This window comes from Colossoma macropomum, unplaced genomic scaffold (genome assembly GCF_904425465.1).
Source record: "Colossoma macropomum unplaced genomic scaffold, Colossoma_macropomum, whole genome shotgun sequence".
In the NCBI taxonomy this organism is placed as follows: Eukaryota; Metazoa; Chordata; class Actinopteri; order Characiformes; family Serrasalmidae; genus Colossoma; species Colossoma macropomum.
Genome location: NW_023494792.1, coordinates 30,054,567 through 30,073,113, shown reverse-complemented (window position 1 = coordinate 30,073,113; position 18,547 = coordinate 30,054,567). Strand labels below are relative to the sequence as shown.

The following is an 18,547-nucleotide window of genomic DNA, read 5'->3' as shown; positions in this document are numbered from 1 at the left end:
ATTAAACCAAACTCGTTGTTTAAATCACACACACTGCCTTTAAGTTGTCAGGTTGCTACAAGCTTCTCTTTTGTACGCCAGCATAACAAATGATTGCATTTTTCAAAAGCTTGTAAACGTGGATGTGTGATTAGGCTTCATCACTGGACTCAGTACAGACTCCCCATCCTCGGCCTTTAGTGTGTGTGTGTGTGTGTGTGTGTGTGTGTGTGTGTGTGTGTTTAGCTTCTCTCTGGGCTGCATTTTTAGGTTTTATTACCTGTCTCCAGGTTGTGTTTTGACAGCAGATATTTCTGTGCGTTCCCGGCCTGTAGTGTTTCTCCTGCCTGATATATAACCACCTCGCTCTCTGTCACTGAAATATAACTGTGTTTGTCTCTTCCAGCAAACTTTTGGCAAGTTATTCAGAGAACAGTCCGTGATGCCGTGTTGCGGCGCGGTGCTGAAGCCGCGCTGACTCGTCCTCTCTCTTTCTCATCGCTCTCTTTTCCTCCTGGATTTGTTAAAGTCTGGTCGGTGTGTCAGTGAGCTGCGCTTTAGGCTAACGTTTGGCTGCAGTGCTTATGCAAACTAGACCTGCATGACGTGGCCAAAGTGCCAGGATTGCAGCTGTATTGCTGCATATTGCGATTGCGGGACTCCTGGCAGTATATTATATTATAGCGCTGTGGTGAATAAATAATGGGAGATGGTTACAGATTTGCATTATTTTGACTTAAACGGTTGACTTGATTCACAGAAACTCTCATCTGGAGCTCTGATTGGTCAGGATGATCACAGTGTAGGGCAAGAAAGCACTGTGATTGGTTAGAGGGCTTATTTCATCAGATATGCAAAGACTTGTATTGTTGTAATTATATATTGTGCTAACTGTAGCGTATGTTAGTACTGTAATACTTTTTTTCTACATTATGCTATAATAAAGTATTTATTATATTATTTCTTTGCTATTGTAAAAGTTGTTTTTAAGTATTTTAGTCACATATGATCACATAAATATAGTGTTATAAAATAAATTTTAATAAAATTATTTGATTTTTTTTTTTTAAGCTTTTTGCTTTATTTTGACCCTTAGCCCACCACAAACATTGCACATTGGCCCACCAAGACAAAATACTTTGGGCACCCCTGGCTTACAGGGTTTGGCTACCATTTGTTAGCAACTCTGTATGGTTTTGATGCCCATAGTACACTATTATTATTAAGGCCCTATGATCATTTTACATTTTCTGTGAGTTATTTTTAAATGTTTGTTTGTTTGTTTATTTAAATTTACTTGTGAGACATTTGGTGTTAAAGTACTGCAGTAACAAACAGTAGTGAGGTGGCACTTTGCATTCTTTATTTTATAGGAAGAAAATATTTTATTGAAATAATATTTGGTTATAGCGAGAAAAGTTTAGGCTATAATGAAATTTCTGAATTTATGTAGACATGTAGCAGGCGAAAGAGTTTCTCTTTTTTTTTGCCTCACTGAAAGAGAGAAAACCGGTGTGAACCCACACCAGCAGGATCAGCCGAAAGCACGTTTTCGGCCAGTTTTACTTTAACTATGGTAAAATGAGTTAACAAACTTGAAACACCCCCAATATAGATACACGCATGCAGATTACATTTGATGCTGCTGCCCTTGAAGTGCTGATATTAGACATTTTGTTTACTGATTCTAATTCACTCAATCACAGGAATATTAGAAAGCACCAGTGATGTTCAGCCTGTTCTTGTTTTAATATTATGTGTCAATTCCCACAATCAGCTAACTAACTGACCCAAAGGTCTTTACTCACATGCAAGGGCTGCCGAGCACACCCTGACGTACACAGGAGCTTTCTTTATGTCCAGAAAAGACTAAAGAGGGCTTTCTTTGGTAAATTCGGCTCAGAAGAAGCAACGACTTTCCTCCGGACTCCTGTACTTAAAATCTAACAGCCAGATTTGTTTGTATAAAGTATATACAGCACATGCTGTTTCAGAGTAGCTCTGTGATTAACACTGCTCTCTCTCTCTCTCTCTCTCTCTCTCTCTCTCTCATTCTCTGTAGAGAAGTTATTTGGGGACTTTTTGAGCTGGGACCTGCAGGATGCTCTCTCTCGTCTCCCTCTGAAACCCGGCCAGGCGGTCACTGTCCCCGTCGACATCCATGCCAAACTGGACTTTTCCGGCCAGGAGAACCTGCTGCAGGACCTTAACGATGGTGAGGGCTCTTGCAGCTTCCTCTCAAACACACACCACATGTGTACGAATTACAGGAGAAAGCTGAATAAATGAGCGGAGAAGCAGGTGCTTCCAGGCAGGTGTACTGGATGAGCCTAGGTCAGTCTGGGGTCAGGCTGTAATGAGTAATGAGAATGGGCTCTTTTCCCAGACCTGCTGCCAGAACAAACACTGGACACTGTTTAAACAACACCAGCTCAGGTTTTTATGTTTCTTAAATGTCTCTGGTAAACTGTTAGTTGTGAGATGATGGCTTAGAGGATGAGCGTACGCCAAAACAACAACTAATAGTGTAGCACTGCAGCTACGTGACTAGCAAGCAATAGAAGTCAGTAGTCACCCAAATCAGACGATCAGAGGCTTCTGTGCAAACGTATGGAGTCCTTGCCAGCTGGTGAACACTGGCATTGAGCTAAAAGGGGGACATACTGAAAACAAAACCATTCATGTAAATATTTCAGGATTTTACTCAAATTTCATTCAGATTGTTGTGCTGATAATGCAGTTTGTAATGGAAAACTGTATTAAATTAGAAAATAATGCACAATAGAGGGATTTTTACCACTGGTCTCAGACTTTTTACCCCACTGAAGATGTAAAATTTGTACTCCAAACGTGTCTCGTCTGAGCAACTACATCCGTTTTTAGTGGAAAACTGTCAATCAGTGTGTTTACATGCGCTTAATCATCCTATAACTGCAGAAAATCAGATTTTGTCAGTAATCTGATCAACACGTTTATATGCACTTGAGTAATCAGATAATGGGAAACTCCATGAGTCAGACAGTAATCAGATTTCTGCTTTGCAACCAGCCAATAAACACGTGTCATAAGATGTGCCATAAATATAATATAAATCTCAAACTTCATAATGCAGCTTTTTTCAAAACATGGAGCCACTTTCCCTGAAAACGTGAACATCCATCATCTAGAGGATGAAGAATATTTAAACCCTTCGTTTCATCAAGCATGTGGTCAGTTTTAGCATTGCACTTAAAGTGTTTTGCTGTCGTCTCACTGCAACACTGCTTGTTTATTTCTGGTGCCACAGTCTGTTTTTGCTCATGCGCAGACTGAGAAATCTGATTACTGGCTCATCTTTGTTGTCTTTATAGCTGATGTTTAATGAGAAAGCCAGAGGACTTTACTGTCTCATTTCACCTTCCAACTACAAAACCATCCAAGCTGCAGATACCGTAACTCTTTTTTCACTGTCCTCCTCTCAGGTCACCCTTACTTTCATTCTGTATCTCTCTTTTTCCTTTATTCTTATTCATATCATTCATTTCTTTATTTTTTATATTGCTTTGGGCTCGTCTATGTTCTCTATCTTTATTTTTCCTGCTGTGTTTATACTCTGTCTCTCTCTCTCTCTCTCTCTCTCTCTCTCTCTCTCATTTATCATGCCTCTCTTACTTCCTCAGCTGTATGGACTCAGTGTGTGTATTAATATGAATGAGGAAAAAATAGAGCTGGCTGGTGTGAATGAGCAGCAGGTTCTCCTCTGCCATCTCCTGTTTCCTTCTCCCTTTTTCCCCTCTCTCTCTCTCTCTCTCTCACTCTCTCTCTCCCTCTTTTTCTGTCTCTCTTTTCTTTCTCTGCCTTTCTCTTTCTCTTTTCTCTCTCTCTCTCTCTCTGTCTCTCTCTCTGTGTCTCTTTCTCTGTCTCTCTCTCTGTCTCTCTCTGGTTGTCTCAGGTTTTTAACAATGACAACAATGATAACAACATTAACACATAATAGTAAATGAAATAATAACAATAATAACAACATGTTGACGATATTAAAATAATACAAATAATGGAATCATTTATTTTATCATTTTTAATTTTTTTATTTGTATGTGTGTGCAGTCTTGGGGGAATGTGGGGCTGCGGTCAGAAGGGTGGGGATACAGGTAGGATGGGGGTATAAAGGGTGGAGGTCAGTAGGGTGGGGGTGAGAGGGATGTGGGTACGGAGGGTGGAGGTCAGAAGGGTGGGGGTATGTGGGGTGGGGATATAGAAGGTGGAGGTCAGTAGGATGGGGTATAGAGGGTGGAGGTCAGTAGGATTGGGGCATGTGGGGTGGGGATATAGAGAGGGTGGAGGTCAGTAGGATGGGGGTATGGAGAGTGGGGGTGAGAGGGATGTGGGTATGGAGGGTGGAGGTCAGAAGGATGTGGGTATGTAGGGTGGAGGTCAGAAGGGTTGGGGGTTTGTGGGGTGGGGATATAGAGAGGGTGGGGGTATGGGGGTGGTGTTACCCACGGTCTCTCAGACGGTGACATGTTGTTCCACATTCAGCAGCGAGGGGGGCTGTGTGACAGTCTCCAAGGCCTTTTCGTAATTTTTCAATTTGTATACAATTTTTAAAGTTTGGGATCAGCTTTCTAAATGTGTTTGTGTACATTTCCCTTGTCTGTTTGAATTTTCCACAGTGAAGAAGAAAGTGCATCTCTGCATCTCTGTCTGATCACAGTGTGGTCACTGAGTCTGTACTTGGTCAGGATCCGACTCTGCTCTGTTTTTAGGGCCTGATCGTGTTCCAGCTTATTCTGAATTTTTTCTTCCCAATGTTCCAGATAATCACTCTACTGTACTGTTTTTGGTGATGTGTTTAATGTTTGGATAAGGCTAACTCTGTTTCTCTCTCTCTGTCTCTCCCTCTCCCACTCTCTCTCTCTCTGCAGTAGTTTAATTGCTGCAGCAGTAATGGAGGCTCTGAGTAACCGTGATAAGACTCACTTCCTCTAAACAACAGGCTTAAATATTTTTCTATTACCGTAGGTGCGGTGGGGGGCAGTGAATTGTAAACAGCGCTGATGTTATCTAGAACACTAATACGTTATTGTGGTTATTTAGCCTCCATTAGTCCTGACTGTGGCCTTAGCTGCGCTGTTTTGTTTGCTGAGGAGCTTGTTCAGCGGCGGCGGCATTAATCACAGACGTCGTCAGTGATTAAAACTCCAGACGTTTAGGTTTTCCTCTTTTTCAGTGAGTCATAGACGGCGCCAAGCTTACGATAGATTCTTCGACATTGTTTATCATTTTCTCTTTTGTTTTTTGTTAGTATTAGTTTTACTGTGACATCTTATGCATTCACTGTACTGTGACTTCTTATAGTGTCCAGCCTGTAAGGCCAGGCTGCGTTCACAGAGTCTGTACTGTGACTTCTTATAGAGGCCGGTCTGTACATCCAGGCTTTGTCCACTGAGTCTGTACTGTGACTTCTTATAGAGGCCAGTCTGTACATCCAGGCTTTGTCCACTGAGTCTGTACTGTGACTTCTTATAGAGGCCGCTCTGTACATCCAGGCTTTGTCCACTGAGTCTGTACTGTGACTTCTTATAGAGGCCAGTCTGTACATCCAGGCTTTGTCCACTGAGTCTGTACTGTGACTTCTTATAGAGGCCGGTCTGTACATCCAGGCTTTGTCCTTCTCATAGCATCCAGCCTGTAAGGCCAGGCTTTGTCCACTGAGTCTGTACTGTGACTTCTTATAGAGGCCGGTCTGTATGTCCAGACTGCGTTCACTGAGTCTGTCCTGTGACTTCATATAGTCATACAGCCAGGCTGTGTCCACTGAGTCTGTACTATGACTTCTCATAGCGTCCAGCCTGTAAGGCCAGGCTTTGTCCACTGACTCTGTACTGTGACTTCTCATAGCGGCCGGTCTGTACGACCAGGCTACGTCCACTGAGTTTGTACTGTGATTTCATAAATATGGTAAATAAATAAATTTATGCCAGTAAGGCTAACTGAGTTCAGTTGAATTGAAATGAGAATCAGAGAGACAGAGCGAGAGAGAGAGAGAGATAAAGAGAGAGAGAACAGACAGTTTAAACTGAGGGTTGGCTCCAGACTAAAAGGGCATTGGGGATAGTGTTGAGGACATCTCTCACTAAAGCAGCTTTGAAGGGCGGGGTCCGTCTCTCCACCCCCCCCCCTTTGCTGGAAATAGCATCCCACCAATTAGCTTCAGCTTTGATGAGATCATTCTTTTACAGGCTTATAAACTCAATGCCCCCGACAGCAAACGTCAGCGACGCTGGAGCTGAATAACATTCCACGGCTCAGATCTGTATTTCTCTCAGATAGCAGTGAGTCATTCATATCAGACCAGCCTATACTTCATCTGCGCGTTCTCACTGTGCCCCTCAGGGAGCTGAGATGCATGTATAATGCGTATTGTAGGTCATATTATATAGCTAATTAGATTATCTCATTCATTGTACCGGCATGCAGTTGCACGTTTCAGACACTTGGAGCTCATTATCTCTCAGAACAGCTGCCCGTTTGGGTCAGCGTTTACCTCTGAAGACCTCCAAAAGGTGAAGATGTAAAGTGATTAGTAGTTATTAGATCAGTAATTATTACTGATTAGAACCTAAAGTCTATTTTAAGCTTGCAACAAAAATGTTAATACAATTGATAGATAATGAAAACTAGTAGTGCTAGATAGCGCTGGTTGCTCATTTAGTATTCTAGCTAGCAGGAGATAACACTGACTGGCTCGGGCTAACTTTCATTATTAGCCCTATTAATTACTTTAATTTTAATTTATTTCTACCTGCCATTTCTAGCTTTCGTTCTCCACATTTGCATTTCTGACAAACTGCGTTCTTTGTAGTACACAGCTAAAATGGTTCTTTAAGGTTTCTTTAGTAAAGAAAGTGGCTCTTTTTTGTACCATGAACACTCAAAGAACCCTTTGCATGATTAAATGTTTTTTTTTGCATCGTTAAAGGGTTCTTCAGATTAATGCAGAATGTGCTTTAGATGGTTCTATGTAGAACCATTTTGAAAAGGGTTCTATATAGCACCAAAAAGCGTTCTTCTATTCTTAAAAACCCCGACATCATAATGGAAGAATCCTTTTTGGTGCTATATAGATCCTTTTTTTAAAAAGGTTATATATATAGAACCATACACAACAGATTTTCAATCAGTCTGAAGAACCCTTTCTCGATGCAAAGAACCCTTCAATCATGCAAAGAGTTCTTTGAGTGTTCATAGTTGTATATAGAACCAATTTTGTTACTAAAGAACCCTAGAAGAACCATCTGCTTTAAGAATGTACCTTTATTACTCGTCTATACTACCCCATAGCCTTACTGCTGGAGTCCCCCAGGGCTCAATTCTTGGTCCACTTCTGTTCTCCTTTTACACTAAAACACTAAGATCCTGTCTTACCACTGCTACACTGATGACATCCAGATGTACCTCTCATTAACTCCATCCACCTCCCAGATCTCACAGAAAATATCTGGCCGTCTTTCTGAAATGGCTTTGTGGATGGAGATCACCTGTAACTGAATCTTGACCTGCAGAGCACTCTACTGCACTGGACCTGTCTTTTACTATTGATCCCTTCAACACAGGGCTTAAAATCTTAAAGAACCAGTTTAATTTCTCTGAGCGTGTATCATCTCCTGAAGATTCCTACATCACCGCTTCGGAAGAATGTGACCTTTCCTGGCTACAAAGGCTGCTCAGTTCATTGTAAAAGCGTTAGTCATCTCCAGACTCGACTGTTACAGTTCTGTCCGTGCAGCTCATTCCGTCATTTCTCCTCTCCAGAGCACTCAGAATGCTGTGGCTTGTCTGGTCCATAACATTCCAGCGTTCTCTCTTGTGACTGCTCTGCTGAGATCACTCCACTGGCTTCCTGTGGAAGCAAGAATAAGGTCTAAAGCTCAACACGTTCCAAACGTCAAAAGGCTCAGCTCTTCACTACCTCTGAGTGTATAGAACTGCATGCCTGTGACGGAGATTTTGAATAAATATTCCCTTAGTCAGTAAGCAAATAGATCAGATGTTGTAATCAATAACCAAATAGGTAGTATTGCCTAACAGAGAATATTTATTCTCTCACAAAGGGTCGGCCTTAGTCTGTCTGCATAGGAGATTCTAGACACTGGAAAGCTGCTGGGTTCACAGAGAGACCTGTGTGTACCTACTGACCCAGCGAAGAGAGGAGCAAGTTGACCTTGAAAGGGAGAGCAGGCTGGTAAAAACCTGTTGAAGCCAGTTTTGAGGAGTGAGCTCATCATGCGACGGCCAAATTGATGGAGGAAGAGATGCACCTATTAGAGAATGAGCTAATATCAAAATTTGAGAAGTAAGGCGGGGGGATATCACATTACCCCAGATAAATGGTATATAAACTGTTGTTTGGAACACTATTTACGCAGTTGGGGTCTCTCGAGACCCTGTGCCACCTGATGCTGAAATAAAGAAAAAGCCTTTTTCTCCCTTCCACAAGAACTCAGCGGCTGAAGTCTTTTCTTCTACTTTCTTTTATTTTTGATTGAATACCCTTTTTATTTTTGTTTATTTTATTTTGGTTTATTTTTTGTAAGGGATTAAGACAATAATTAGAACAAAACCACAGCACAGAATAGTTTAGATTTTAAAAACCATCATATGTTGGGGCTTTGGGCAAGGAAGCAAATAGCTCTTGGTCCTGACACCTGCATGCCAGCCTAGGTCTTCCACTTCTGGGTCCTTCCTTATGATCTGAAAATGCCCGTAAGGCTCGGTTCTCGCTGCTTTAGTGTCCATGCCCTTCAGTAGTGGAATGAACTCCATACCGCACATTCACTCAGTTCCTTTCTTCATGATCTGAATACGCTCCTCATCAGGCAACGCCGAGGCTGTTTCTGAATCATTGTGTCATTTCTCCTGTTTTCTACACTTAACCTCTGTATTTTATTGTTTGTTTACTAAAAAGCTGTACGCAGTTCATCCTCAAGGTCTCCGCTTGTATTTATCTATAAAATTATAATGGATTCCATCTTCTAGGTCACAGAAGTATCTCTAGGTACTTTATCAGTCTGCAGTAACAGCCTCTACTCTGCTGGGAAGGCTTTACGCTAGATGTTGGAACATTGCTGTGAGGATTTGATCGCATTCAGCCACAAGAGCGTTAGTGAGGTCAGGTACTGGTGTTAGATGGTCAGTTCTAGATCACTCCAACTCATCGCAAAGGTACTGGATGGAGCTCCAGAGACACACTGCTCCACAGCCCAATGCTGGGGAGGCGATGCTTGACACTGGGCATGGTGACCTTAGGCTTGTATGGTTACTCCATAGAGCTTTATTCTGTCAGTTAAAGCTGGAGATTATACATGCTGTACATATGCAGTTGAACACCTGTGTTATGAATGGGTGACCTTAACATAGCTGAATTCACTCTCTGAATATCTAGATTCTTTTGGACTTATAATGTGGGTTCTATCTTCTATCTAACTCTGCAGCTTTACAAGCTCTCAATATTCTCTCAAGCAGCTTCATGACAAGCCACCTGTGATGCTTTTCTAACAGGACTGCTGGTTGGAGATGTGGTTGGCTGATTGAAACTACTTGTTTGGGGGCATTTAAGAGAAAAAAGATATGTACAGTTAAATTCATACATAGGCAACTTCCAAATTTCTGTGCATTTGAAGCTTAATTTGATTTGGTTTGGTTTTACATGAGGAGGTGGGGTAATGTATTTTTACTGATTTTAGTCTGGTCCGAATGCACCATGTCAGCCATTTTACTGTTACAGAATAAAGGTTTGTACATTTTCCACTCTTCTCTGGAATATTGGCAGTGTGTAAATCGAGTAGCCACTCCCATCTCTGATATTTATACTGAAATTTCTCATCCTGTGTGAATTGGTCATAAATTACATTAGCCCACCTCCCTGTGGCTTCAGATGCATATAAATAGAGAGGTTATCCAACATATTTAATTAAATCTTACATATTTTTTCTTTAAATGCCCCCCAAACAAGTAGTTTTGGTCAGCCAATCTCATCTTCAAACAGCAGCCCTGGTGGAGAAGCATCCCATCTGAATAGCGCTCCAGAACAAATTTGAATAATTTTACCCTGGTCTTTAAATTAATGAAAACTCACATTCAGTTGGTTGGGTCCAACTTGGCTGCTACTGTAAGCTTGTGGTTTGTAAATGTTTCGTGGCAGGTGTGATAACCCGTCTAATAACCAGTGTGGTCCAGCGCTGTGTTCACTCTCTTTGGTATGGCTAAAGCGTCAAATGGTTGCTGTTTCTGCTTATCAGGAGTGCGAGTGGGTGAGTTTTCCCATGGTGAACGCAGTTTGATCCTTCTTTGAAGGAGCGTAATGTTTACCTAGAAGTCCACCCTGGGATTCGCCCTTGGAGTGCAGTGCATGCTTTGAGCCTCCATTACAAGCATGTCTCGAGTGGATTTCGCTGAAAACCTCAGTTGTGCTGAAGATTAGTCAAAGTCAAGATCAACTTTATTGCCATTCCTTCGCACCACAGATGTGGGTTGAGCAAGAAGCGAAATGAAATATACCTCCTTTGGGGCACAGTGCTACATTTAACCTGAAACAGCAGCGTACAGCAGAACAAGCCCACAGTAAACACAGCAATGGAGACAATAAACTGTACAAAACACTGTACAGTAAACTATTACTGTGAGTGCAGCACAGCAAAGACTTTTACCTCTACCCTTGTTTTCGAGTGTCACCTTGCTCCTTGGGGTTACAAGAGTTGGTTGAAATCCTCCCCTACGAAATGGGAGCCCTCAAATGAAGAAGAGCATTACTTTATTAACAGCTACTAGCGCTGCTCCGTAGGCGACCCTGCCAGTCTGCAGTGACAGCAGAGGAGGGTAAAGTTCAGCTCCTCACTGCTGGGCTTTAGTTACATTTAGGGAATCACATGCCTTCAAAGAGGGGGGCAATTATTTATTATGCCCCCACCCCTAGTTCTTCAGTAATATGAAGCTGAAGTCACATATTCGCCAGCTTCTCTTTCAAATTTTTCTGTTCCACCTTAAATGGTGGAAACTTAAAACAGTTCTGATGCCTGAAGTGCCAGAATGTAGCTGCTGGACTATTTAAGGTGGAACAGGAAATTTAGCGAGCTACCATGACATCAGCAAACTACTAGAGATTTCTATGCTTGTTATGAAGAGAAGGACCATAATACACTGAAACAACATTAAATCTGGACACCCTACCCCTAGGTGTGAAAACACAAAATGGAGGGGTAGGGCTACACGTGGTAGGAGCAAGGGCTGAAATGGGACTGGGCCTAACAGTGAACAATGGATGTTGAATAGTGTGTGGTACAATAAAAAAAAATAAATAAAAAATAAAAAAACTGTTAACATTGCATGTTTGTATGTTTTTATAAAGCAGTCTGCTACTAACCAGCAAGTATGGTGCTGCTAACAAAAGCAGACAAAGAAAAGCTGCTTTTTGATCTGTGTTGATAATTTTGATCTTTGAAATCGTGATTCAGGGTACTCAGCAACTGCAGCCACTGACCCCTCCTCAGATATGGCAAGTGATTCCAAACTCTTGAAGAGTAGCGTGCAGTGTTAACTTAAAGTGGGTCTGCACACGATTTTTACCTCATTGAACCCTGATTTGCCCCCTCTGACAAATTTTTACAATCTGAAGCGATTTTCCATTTCGGGAGTTTGATCAGAAGCAGTTGATGGCACAGGTGATCTGGTAGCGTGAGAGAGGACACGAGCTCTGAAGCGATTGGAGGCCTGTTTCATTTTTAGACCGTGTGTAAATAGTGTGAGATGGCCAGCAATGTAACTGAACGAGTGCTTCAGGTAACAGCCAATGAGAAAGCTAGGAAACTTGAAAAAAGGCCAAGACGAGCTGCTATTAAAGGCAGATAAGAGCCTTTATGATGTTTACAACACACAGACCCCAAACTCAAGTCACTTTCTTTACAATTTCAATTCAGCTGCCGGTTTGTAGTGAAATATTCTCCAGCTCTGACTGTGATATCAGTGTTTCTCAAACACATACTCACCCCCAGTTTACTCCCAGCTTTAAAGGGGAATTCCATAGGGGTTTTTTCTGTATAATCTGATTGTTCAGACACAAACAAAGTCATTCAGAGTGGTTTGGTGTAAAATAGTTCATTGTAGAGAAACTTACTGATTCAGATGTCTTTACAGTGGTGCTGATAGGAACTGTGTCCATGTCTCCAACACAAACATAGACATTTTATTTAGTATCCAAAGCCACCACTGAACCTACACGTGTCTTCTGAGTGTTTATATGGAATGATGATGGTAAATTAGTGATAAATCTGAAAAAAAGAAGTTTTATTTGGAGACTGTTTCGCCTTATAATGTCCTACATGTACCTTCGACCACAAATATTGGTATTCTTAACCATTTCATGTGTCATAGCCTGCTGTGAAGTATAAAACACCTCAGACGTCTGGTTCCTATCAACACTGCTGTGAACAGTTGTGACTGAATTTCTCTAGAACAGAGCGTCTCACACCAAACCGCTCTGAATGACTTTGTTTCCACTTCATGATTTAATTATGCACACATGGAAAACATGGAATTCCCTTTTAAGCAGCCAGCCAAAGCTTTTAAAAGCAGCTGAAGACGGTGAACTTTCTGCTTGGCCTGTCAGTCAGATCTCTGAAAACCTCTGTTAAAAACACAGTTTGATGTTCTCACTACATTTATGCTGATGTCGGCTACTTGAGCTTTGGTGTTGAGTTGGAACGTTTTGTGCCTCAGGAAGCCTGGAGCTCTCAGCACACACCATCCTGAGAAGGACGCATCTAATACGGGGCGTAATTGAAAACTATTGGAAATAAGCACCTTGTACAGCGTGTGCAATGAGAGCCTTCCCTGCATCCTAAGCAGCAGCGACTATTTGTGTGTGTAATATTACAATAACAGTAATAGTCTTGGTCCTTAGCAGCAGATATTATTGTCAGGAGTGGAGACACTGTGTACAGAACAAAGTGCTCTGGCGTGTGAAGTGAAACGTAACGTGTCTCTTGTGAAGTAAATGAGTGCGGAGTCGGGCTGAGGTAGCACTTCAGTCTGAATGTCTAAATTATCTCAGCTAAACGTGTGTGGAACTGCGCTCTGTCTGGGAACCTGCTGAACTTGCAGTGAATGGCTTTGCTTTCACTCTGTGGTCCTATATTACACCTGTTTAGTGCAAACTGAGATTTCATGGTGAAAGAAAAAAAAAAAAACAATGTAAAAGTAAAAAAAAAACAATTAAGTATTTAGACCTTAGATATTTACCACTATGTTATGATCTATTTAAGGCATTAAGATAGTGATAAGGTTACAAACACGTACGAAATCATCATTTATAGGGCACTTTCTGATGGGAGGAGTGTGTCCCAAACTCTAACCTTTAAATTTGTGCTTGTGAAAATATTACTTAATTTTTTTTTTAAAGATAGTTTTGATTTCTTTTAAAGTGAACTTGAAAGATTCAGATTTATCATGAGTTCAAATTTTAAATCACATTTTCATCACATTTACATGTCACCACCGAAACACAGAGGCAGAGCCTCATTTTAGCCACACCCCTGCATTTTAGAGCGGGTAGTGAGACGGCATCCCTGTTCCTCATGGCCACATGGTGAGCAGTTAGATCTCATTGCTTTGAAGTGTCCCAGTGTCTGAACATTAAGAATCGTCACTACCGAAACACATATTTTCTGCAATTAATGGAATTTGTTTTCAATGAATTACAATTATGATTTTTTTTGTTTGTACAGTTGTTAAAGCTGTGTTTGTTAGTCATGTACTGGATTGAGTTTTTGAGTTCTGCTCAAAATTAGCTGAAATCGTCACTGCAGTACTGGTTGTTTTGGTAGTATTTTGGTAAAATGGAATGGTCAATCGTTTTTTGAATAGAACAGACATAATTTAGGTGTAGGGTCACTCAAAGCAAGGTGGTTTTAGTCTAAAGTCCACTTCAGAAGTCCTGAATGTGTTTTGAACTCGGTAGAAAGGTCCATACAGCATTTCTCCTTTTACCTCTGAGTGATCTTGTCCTCCTCAGTATGTAAATCAAGGGTATTGATGTCTTCACAGACCAGCTGGACACTCAATTTTCCCTGTTATGTCCAGTCTCAGAGCTATTTTTAGATATTGCTACTTCAGCAGCTCTTTGAGTTGCACATCAGCAATGCAGTCTTACTTTTCAGTGCACTGTTTCGTTCTGTGTTTTTCAATACTTATTGAAACTGTTTTTACTTTAGTGCTTAGAGATTCTCTTTCTGCATCTAGAAATGCCATTTCTACACGGACGGGAGGCCAAAACACCAATCTTCTCAAAAAATAACCCCATCCATGTGGATTGGGGGCCAAAATGAAGAAAAATAATGTTTACAAAATAGATGAGAGGCCAATACACAGAAAAAAAAGTGTGCATGCGCCCTGAGTGTATAAGAGTTTTTATTTGTAGAGTGTGTGTGTGTAAAGAATGTGTGTGTGTGTGTGTGTGTAATGGTGAGTCACTGTGAGAGCTGCACTCAGAAACACAGTCAAATGAAGCTTTTATTTGCTCTGTTCAGACGTCCTCCATTACTGTGATTTTTTAGGGTCACACACACACACACACACACACACACACACACACACACACACACACACACACACACACACCCTTCTAACCTCTCCCTCTGAATGTGTGTGTGATGTGTACAGGAAGAGCCGTAATGAGTGGAGCTTTTAGAGTGTGTGAGCTTCAATTTGGCCTCCAGCTCTCAATTGAAGGTGCTCGGCCTCAGAGAGGAAAACAGTAATATAAATAAATAAATAAATCAACAAAATAAAATCGCTCCTTGGTTACGGCCTGTTCTGTGGTTTGTGGCGTGTATTTGCGGCAGTACGTTGTGGATTTAGTGTACGCACTGTATATGTGTGTGTGCGCGTGTGTGTGTGTGTGTGGCTTTTGTCTACAGCGTGTGTTGACTTTTTCTCTTTAACATCTGTACAGGATATTGAAGAGTTCCAGTGTTTGCTGTACTTGCACTGCACTGAGTCTTTCCATAGCACTGAACAGGTGCACTGCACAGGCACCTGGACAGTGGAGCTTGTGGAACAACTCTACCCTTACCTTTATTAGGAAGGGGGCAAACAGATGCCTTAGCTTTACTATTTCTAATTCAAAATTAAATATGCTTTCAGTAGAGGCATAGTCTATGTTATTGGCAGGTATTTGGAATATATGTATTAGGAAAGCACTAGAATTTATGTATATCCAATAAGAAACCACTAGAATTTGCATATACTCACTAGGAAATCACTAGAATGTATGTATGCCCCCTAGAAAACCAACAGAATTCATGTATAAACTCTAGGAAACCACTAGAACTTCAACTTATCCCTACCCCCTAAGAAACCACTAGATTTCTTCTGTACCCTTTAGGAATACCCTAGAATTTATCTATACCTAATAGAAAACCTAGCGAATTTGCATATACTCAATAGGAAACCACTAGAATTTATGTATACCTACTAGGAAACCTAGAGAATTTGTGTATACTCTCTAGGAAACCATTGGAATTTGTGTATACTGTCTAGGAAACCACTAGAATTTATGTGTACCCACTAGGAAACCTCTAGAATTTGCATATACTTACTAGGAAAACACTACAATTTATGTATGCCTACTAGAAAACCTGGAGAATTTGCGTATACTCTCTTGGAAACCACTAGAATGTATGTATACCCACTAGGAAACCACTCAAATTTGCATATACTCACTAGGAAAACACTGGAATCTGTGTATAAAGCACTAGGATTTGCACTAGTAAAACATAGACTCACTAGTAAAACATTAGAATTTGCATATACTCACTAGGAAACCACTACAATTTGTGTATACCCACAATGAAAACACTAGAATTTGTGTATACCCATTAGAAAACCACTAGAATTTACATACACTCCATAAGAAAACCACTATAATTTACATACACTCCATAAGAAAACCACTATAATTTATGTAACCCACCAGGAAACTAGAAAAGATAAATATCTCACCCTTTGTTGTGAGATTTGATTTCAAAGTTATGAAAAATAACTAAAATTAACTAAAATGAGTTTGTTGGCAAACAGTCATTACAGCCAGTGATTCTTTTGACCATAAACAGTTTCAGTATCTTGCGGTCAAAGTGAAGGTTACTAGCAGTTGTTGAACATGTGAGGCAGTGTTTTATTGTAAATAACATCATGGCTGCGATTCAGACATAATAACGCACAGTAACTCGCATCCAGTGTTCTACTGCTTTTATACAACAGTTCTGCAAATTAAAGGAAGAATTAAAGTGAAGAAGTTCCGGACGTTGTTTTAAATGTGCTCTAATATCAGCAATTCGTTCTGCCGTAAAAAGTAGCGCCTTTTGCATCGTGAGCCATAAAACTGTCTTCAGAATCGGGTTCAGCTCAGCTTCTTCAGCATTTATCAGATGAGTCTGAATGTGGTTCTGTTCAGCCAGTCTGTCGAGCGATTCACAGCTCGTCCTGTTTGCTGAACCGTATTCTGTTCGTTTCTGGTTAATTCCAGGTTGTATAGTTGTCTCATCACAGCTGCGGACTGAAAAGCATTGACAGGTTCAGAACTGATGTAGTTCTGCTGTTACACTCTTCTTCAGAATCTGACCGAACAAGCTGCAGGTCAGATCTCTCTTACAGAAGTTACTGAATGTGTCCATTTTCTGTTTTTGTGTGTGCTGAACTAAAAACTTGTGAAGTCAGTCGTTACAGAGCAACCGGTGCTCAGTGTAATGAAACAGTTATTATGGAAGAAAAATGCTGTTGTCAAAAAAATGATTAGAAAACTTCTCAACCAATCAGATTCTGCCGTCGGAAGTAACTTTTGTGTAATTATGCAATGATACACAAGCTACATGTGTACTAACTACACATTTTGTATGTGTAACACATTTAAATACAAGACCAGTGTCAAATTCAAACTCGTTTTTCTCAGCTCAGCCTTTTCTCCTCATACTTTTTTGACTGCCTTAACGGTGTTTTGATGAAAGCTGTCTGGCTTAGTCACAGTGTTTAAGGTGGAACATCAGCATGAAAGTCGAAAATAGAAACAGGGCATTCATCAAAACCAGCCCTCTGGTGTCTGACGTCCAGTGTAGACAGCTTCATTGAGTACAGTGGGACAGTTTTTCGTTGTCACTCAATGCATCGCTTGCTGTTGAGGAGCGATAGTTGGTGATAGTAGTTTTGACGGGCTTCTTATTTGTAACAAACTTGTTACTTTTGTTGTGGCTTTTGCTTTTTAAATTGCCTGTTGTTGTCGCTAGGGTGGAGGTTAATAAGGCGGAGTGATATTTAAAGAGGTTCTATAGACGTTCTGTTGTTGGCGTCATGCCTGTGGCTACGTTCACGTTACAAGCCTCGTTGCTCAAATCTGATTTTTTGCTCAAATCCGATCTCTCTGACATGATGGTTCACACTCGTTTAGGTAAGTGATTCAAATCTGTCATTAATATGATGAACCGGCGTCCTGAAATGACCCTCATGATCACATCCTACTCAGTAACGTCACGTGAATGAATCACGTTCATCATCATCAAACAGACCAACGAGCAGAACGAGCTTCGCTGAGAAGATCATTAACTCTGATCAGCTCTCAGCTTCATTATTAGAGCGAGACGAAGGAGAAAAAGGTGAGATGAGCTGCTTTTCCACCGTTTACAGGCTTTAACTTCTGTTCGGCGCTGCTGCCATGGTAACACTGAATGATGGAGCACACACAGTGGAAAAAAAGCACATGAATTCCGATCTGAGCATCCGGTCCTAGATCGGATACAAGATTAGATGTGTATCCGATCTAGGACCACATATGAAAGTGGCTCAGGACGGATTTAAAAAGATCAGATTTGTGTGTCCACACAGCCCTGAAAACATCAGATCTGCATCATATTAGGGCAAAGAAATCTGATTTTTGTGTCCACATAGCGCTGAAGACATCAGATCTAAGTCATATTAGGCTAAAAAAAAATCTGATTTTTGTGTCCACACAGTCCTGAAAACATAAGATCTGCATCATATTAGGGCAAAGAAATCAGATTTTTGTGTCCACACAGCCCTGAAAACATCAGATCTGAATCATATTAGGGCTGAAAATCAGATTTGTGTGTCCACACAGCTCTGAAAACATCAGATCTGCATCATATTAGGGCAAAGAAATCTGATTTTTGTGTCCACATAGCGCTGAAAACATCAGATCTAAGTCATATTAGGCTAAAAAAAATCTGATTTTTGTGTCCACACAGTCCTGAAAACATAAGATCTGCATCATATTAGGGCTGAAAATCAGATTTGTGTGTCCACACAGCCCTGAAAACATCAGATCTGAGTCATATTAGGGCTGAAAATCAGATTTGTGTGTCCACACAGCCCTGAAAACATCAGATCTGAGTCATATTAGGGCTGAAAATCAGATTTGTGTGTCCACACAGCCCTGAAAACATCAGATCTGAGTCATATTAGGGCTGAAAATCAGATTTGTGTGTCCACAGCCCTGAAAACATCAGATCTGAGTCATTAGGGCTGA

At 41.0% G+C, this 18,547-nt stretch overlaps 1 protein-coding gene across 2 annotated transcripts in view; it reads left to right on the top strand.

The window, feature by feature from the left end:
- trappc9 (trafficking protein particle complex 9) overlaps window positions 1–18,547 on the top strand; it is a 237,258-nt gene that overhangs the window by 156,290 nt on the left and 62,421 nt on the right. For both annotated transcript variants that reach the window (XM_036576824.1, XM_036576823.1), the window contains one exon: window positions 2,042–2,194. In XM_036576824.1, the coding sequence (XP_036432717.1) occupies window positions 2,042–2,194 (153 nt within the window). The remainder of the gene's footprint in view (window positions 1–2,041; window positions 2,195–18,547) is intronic.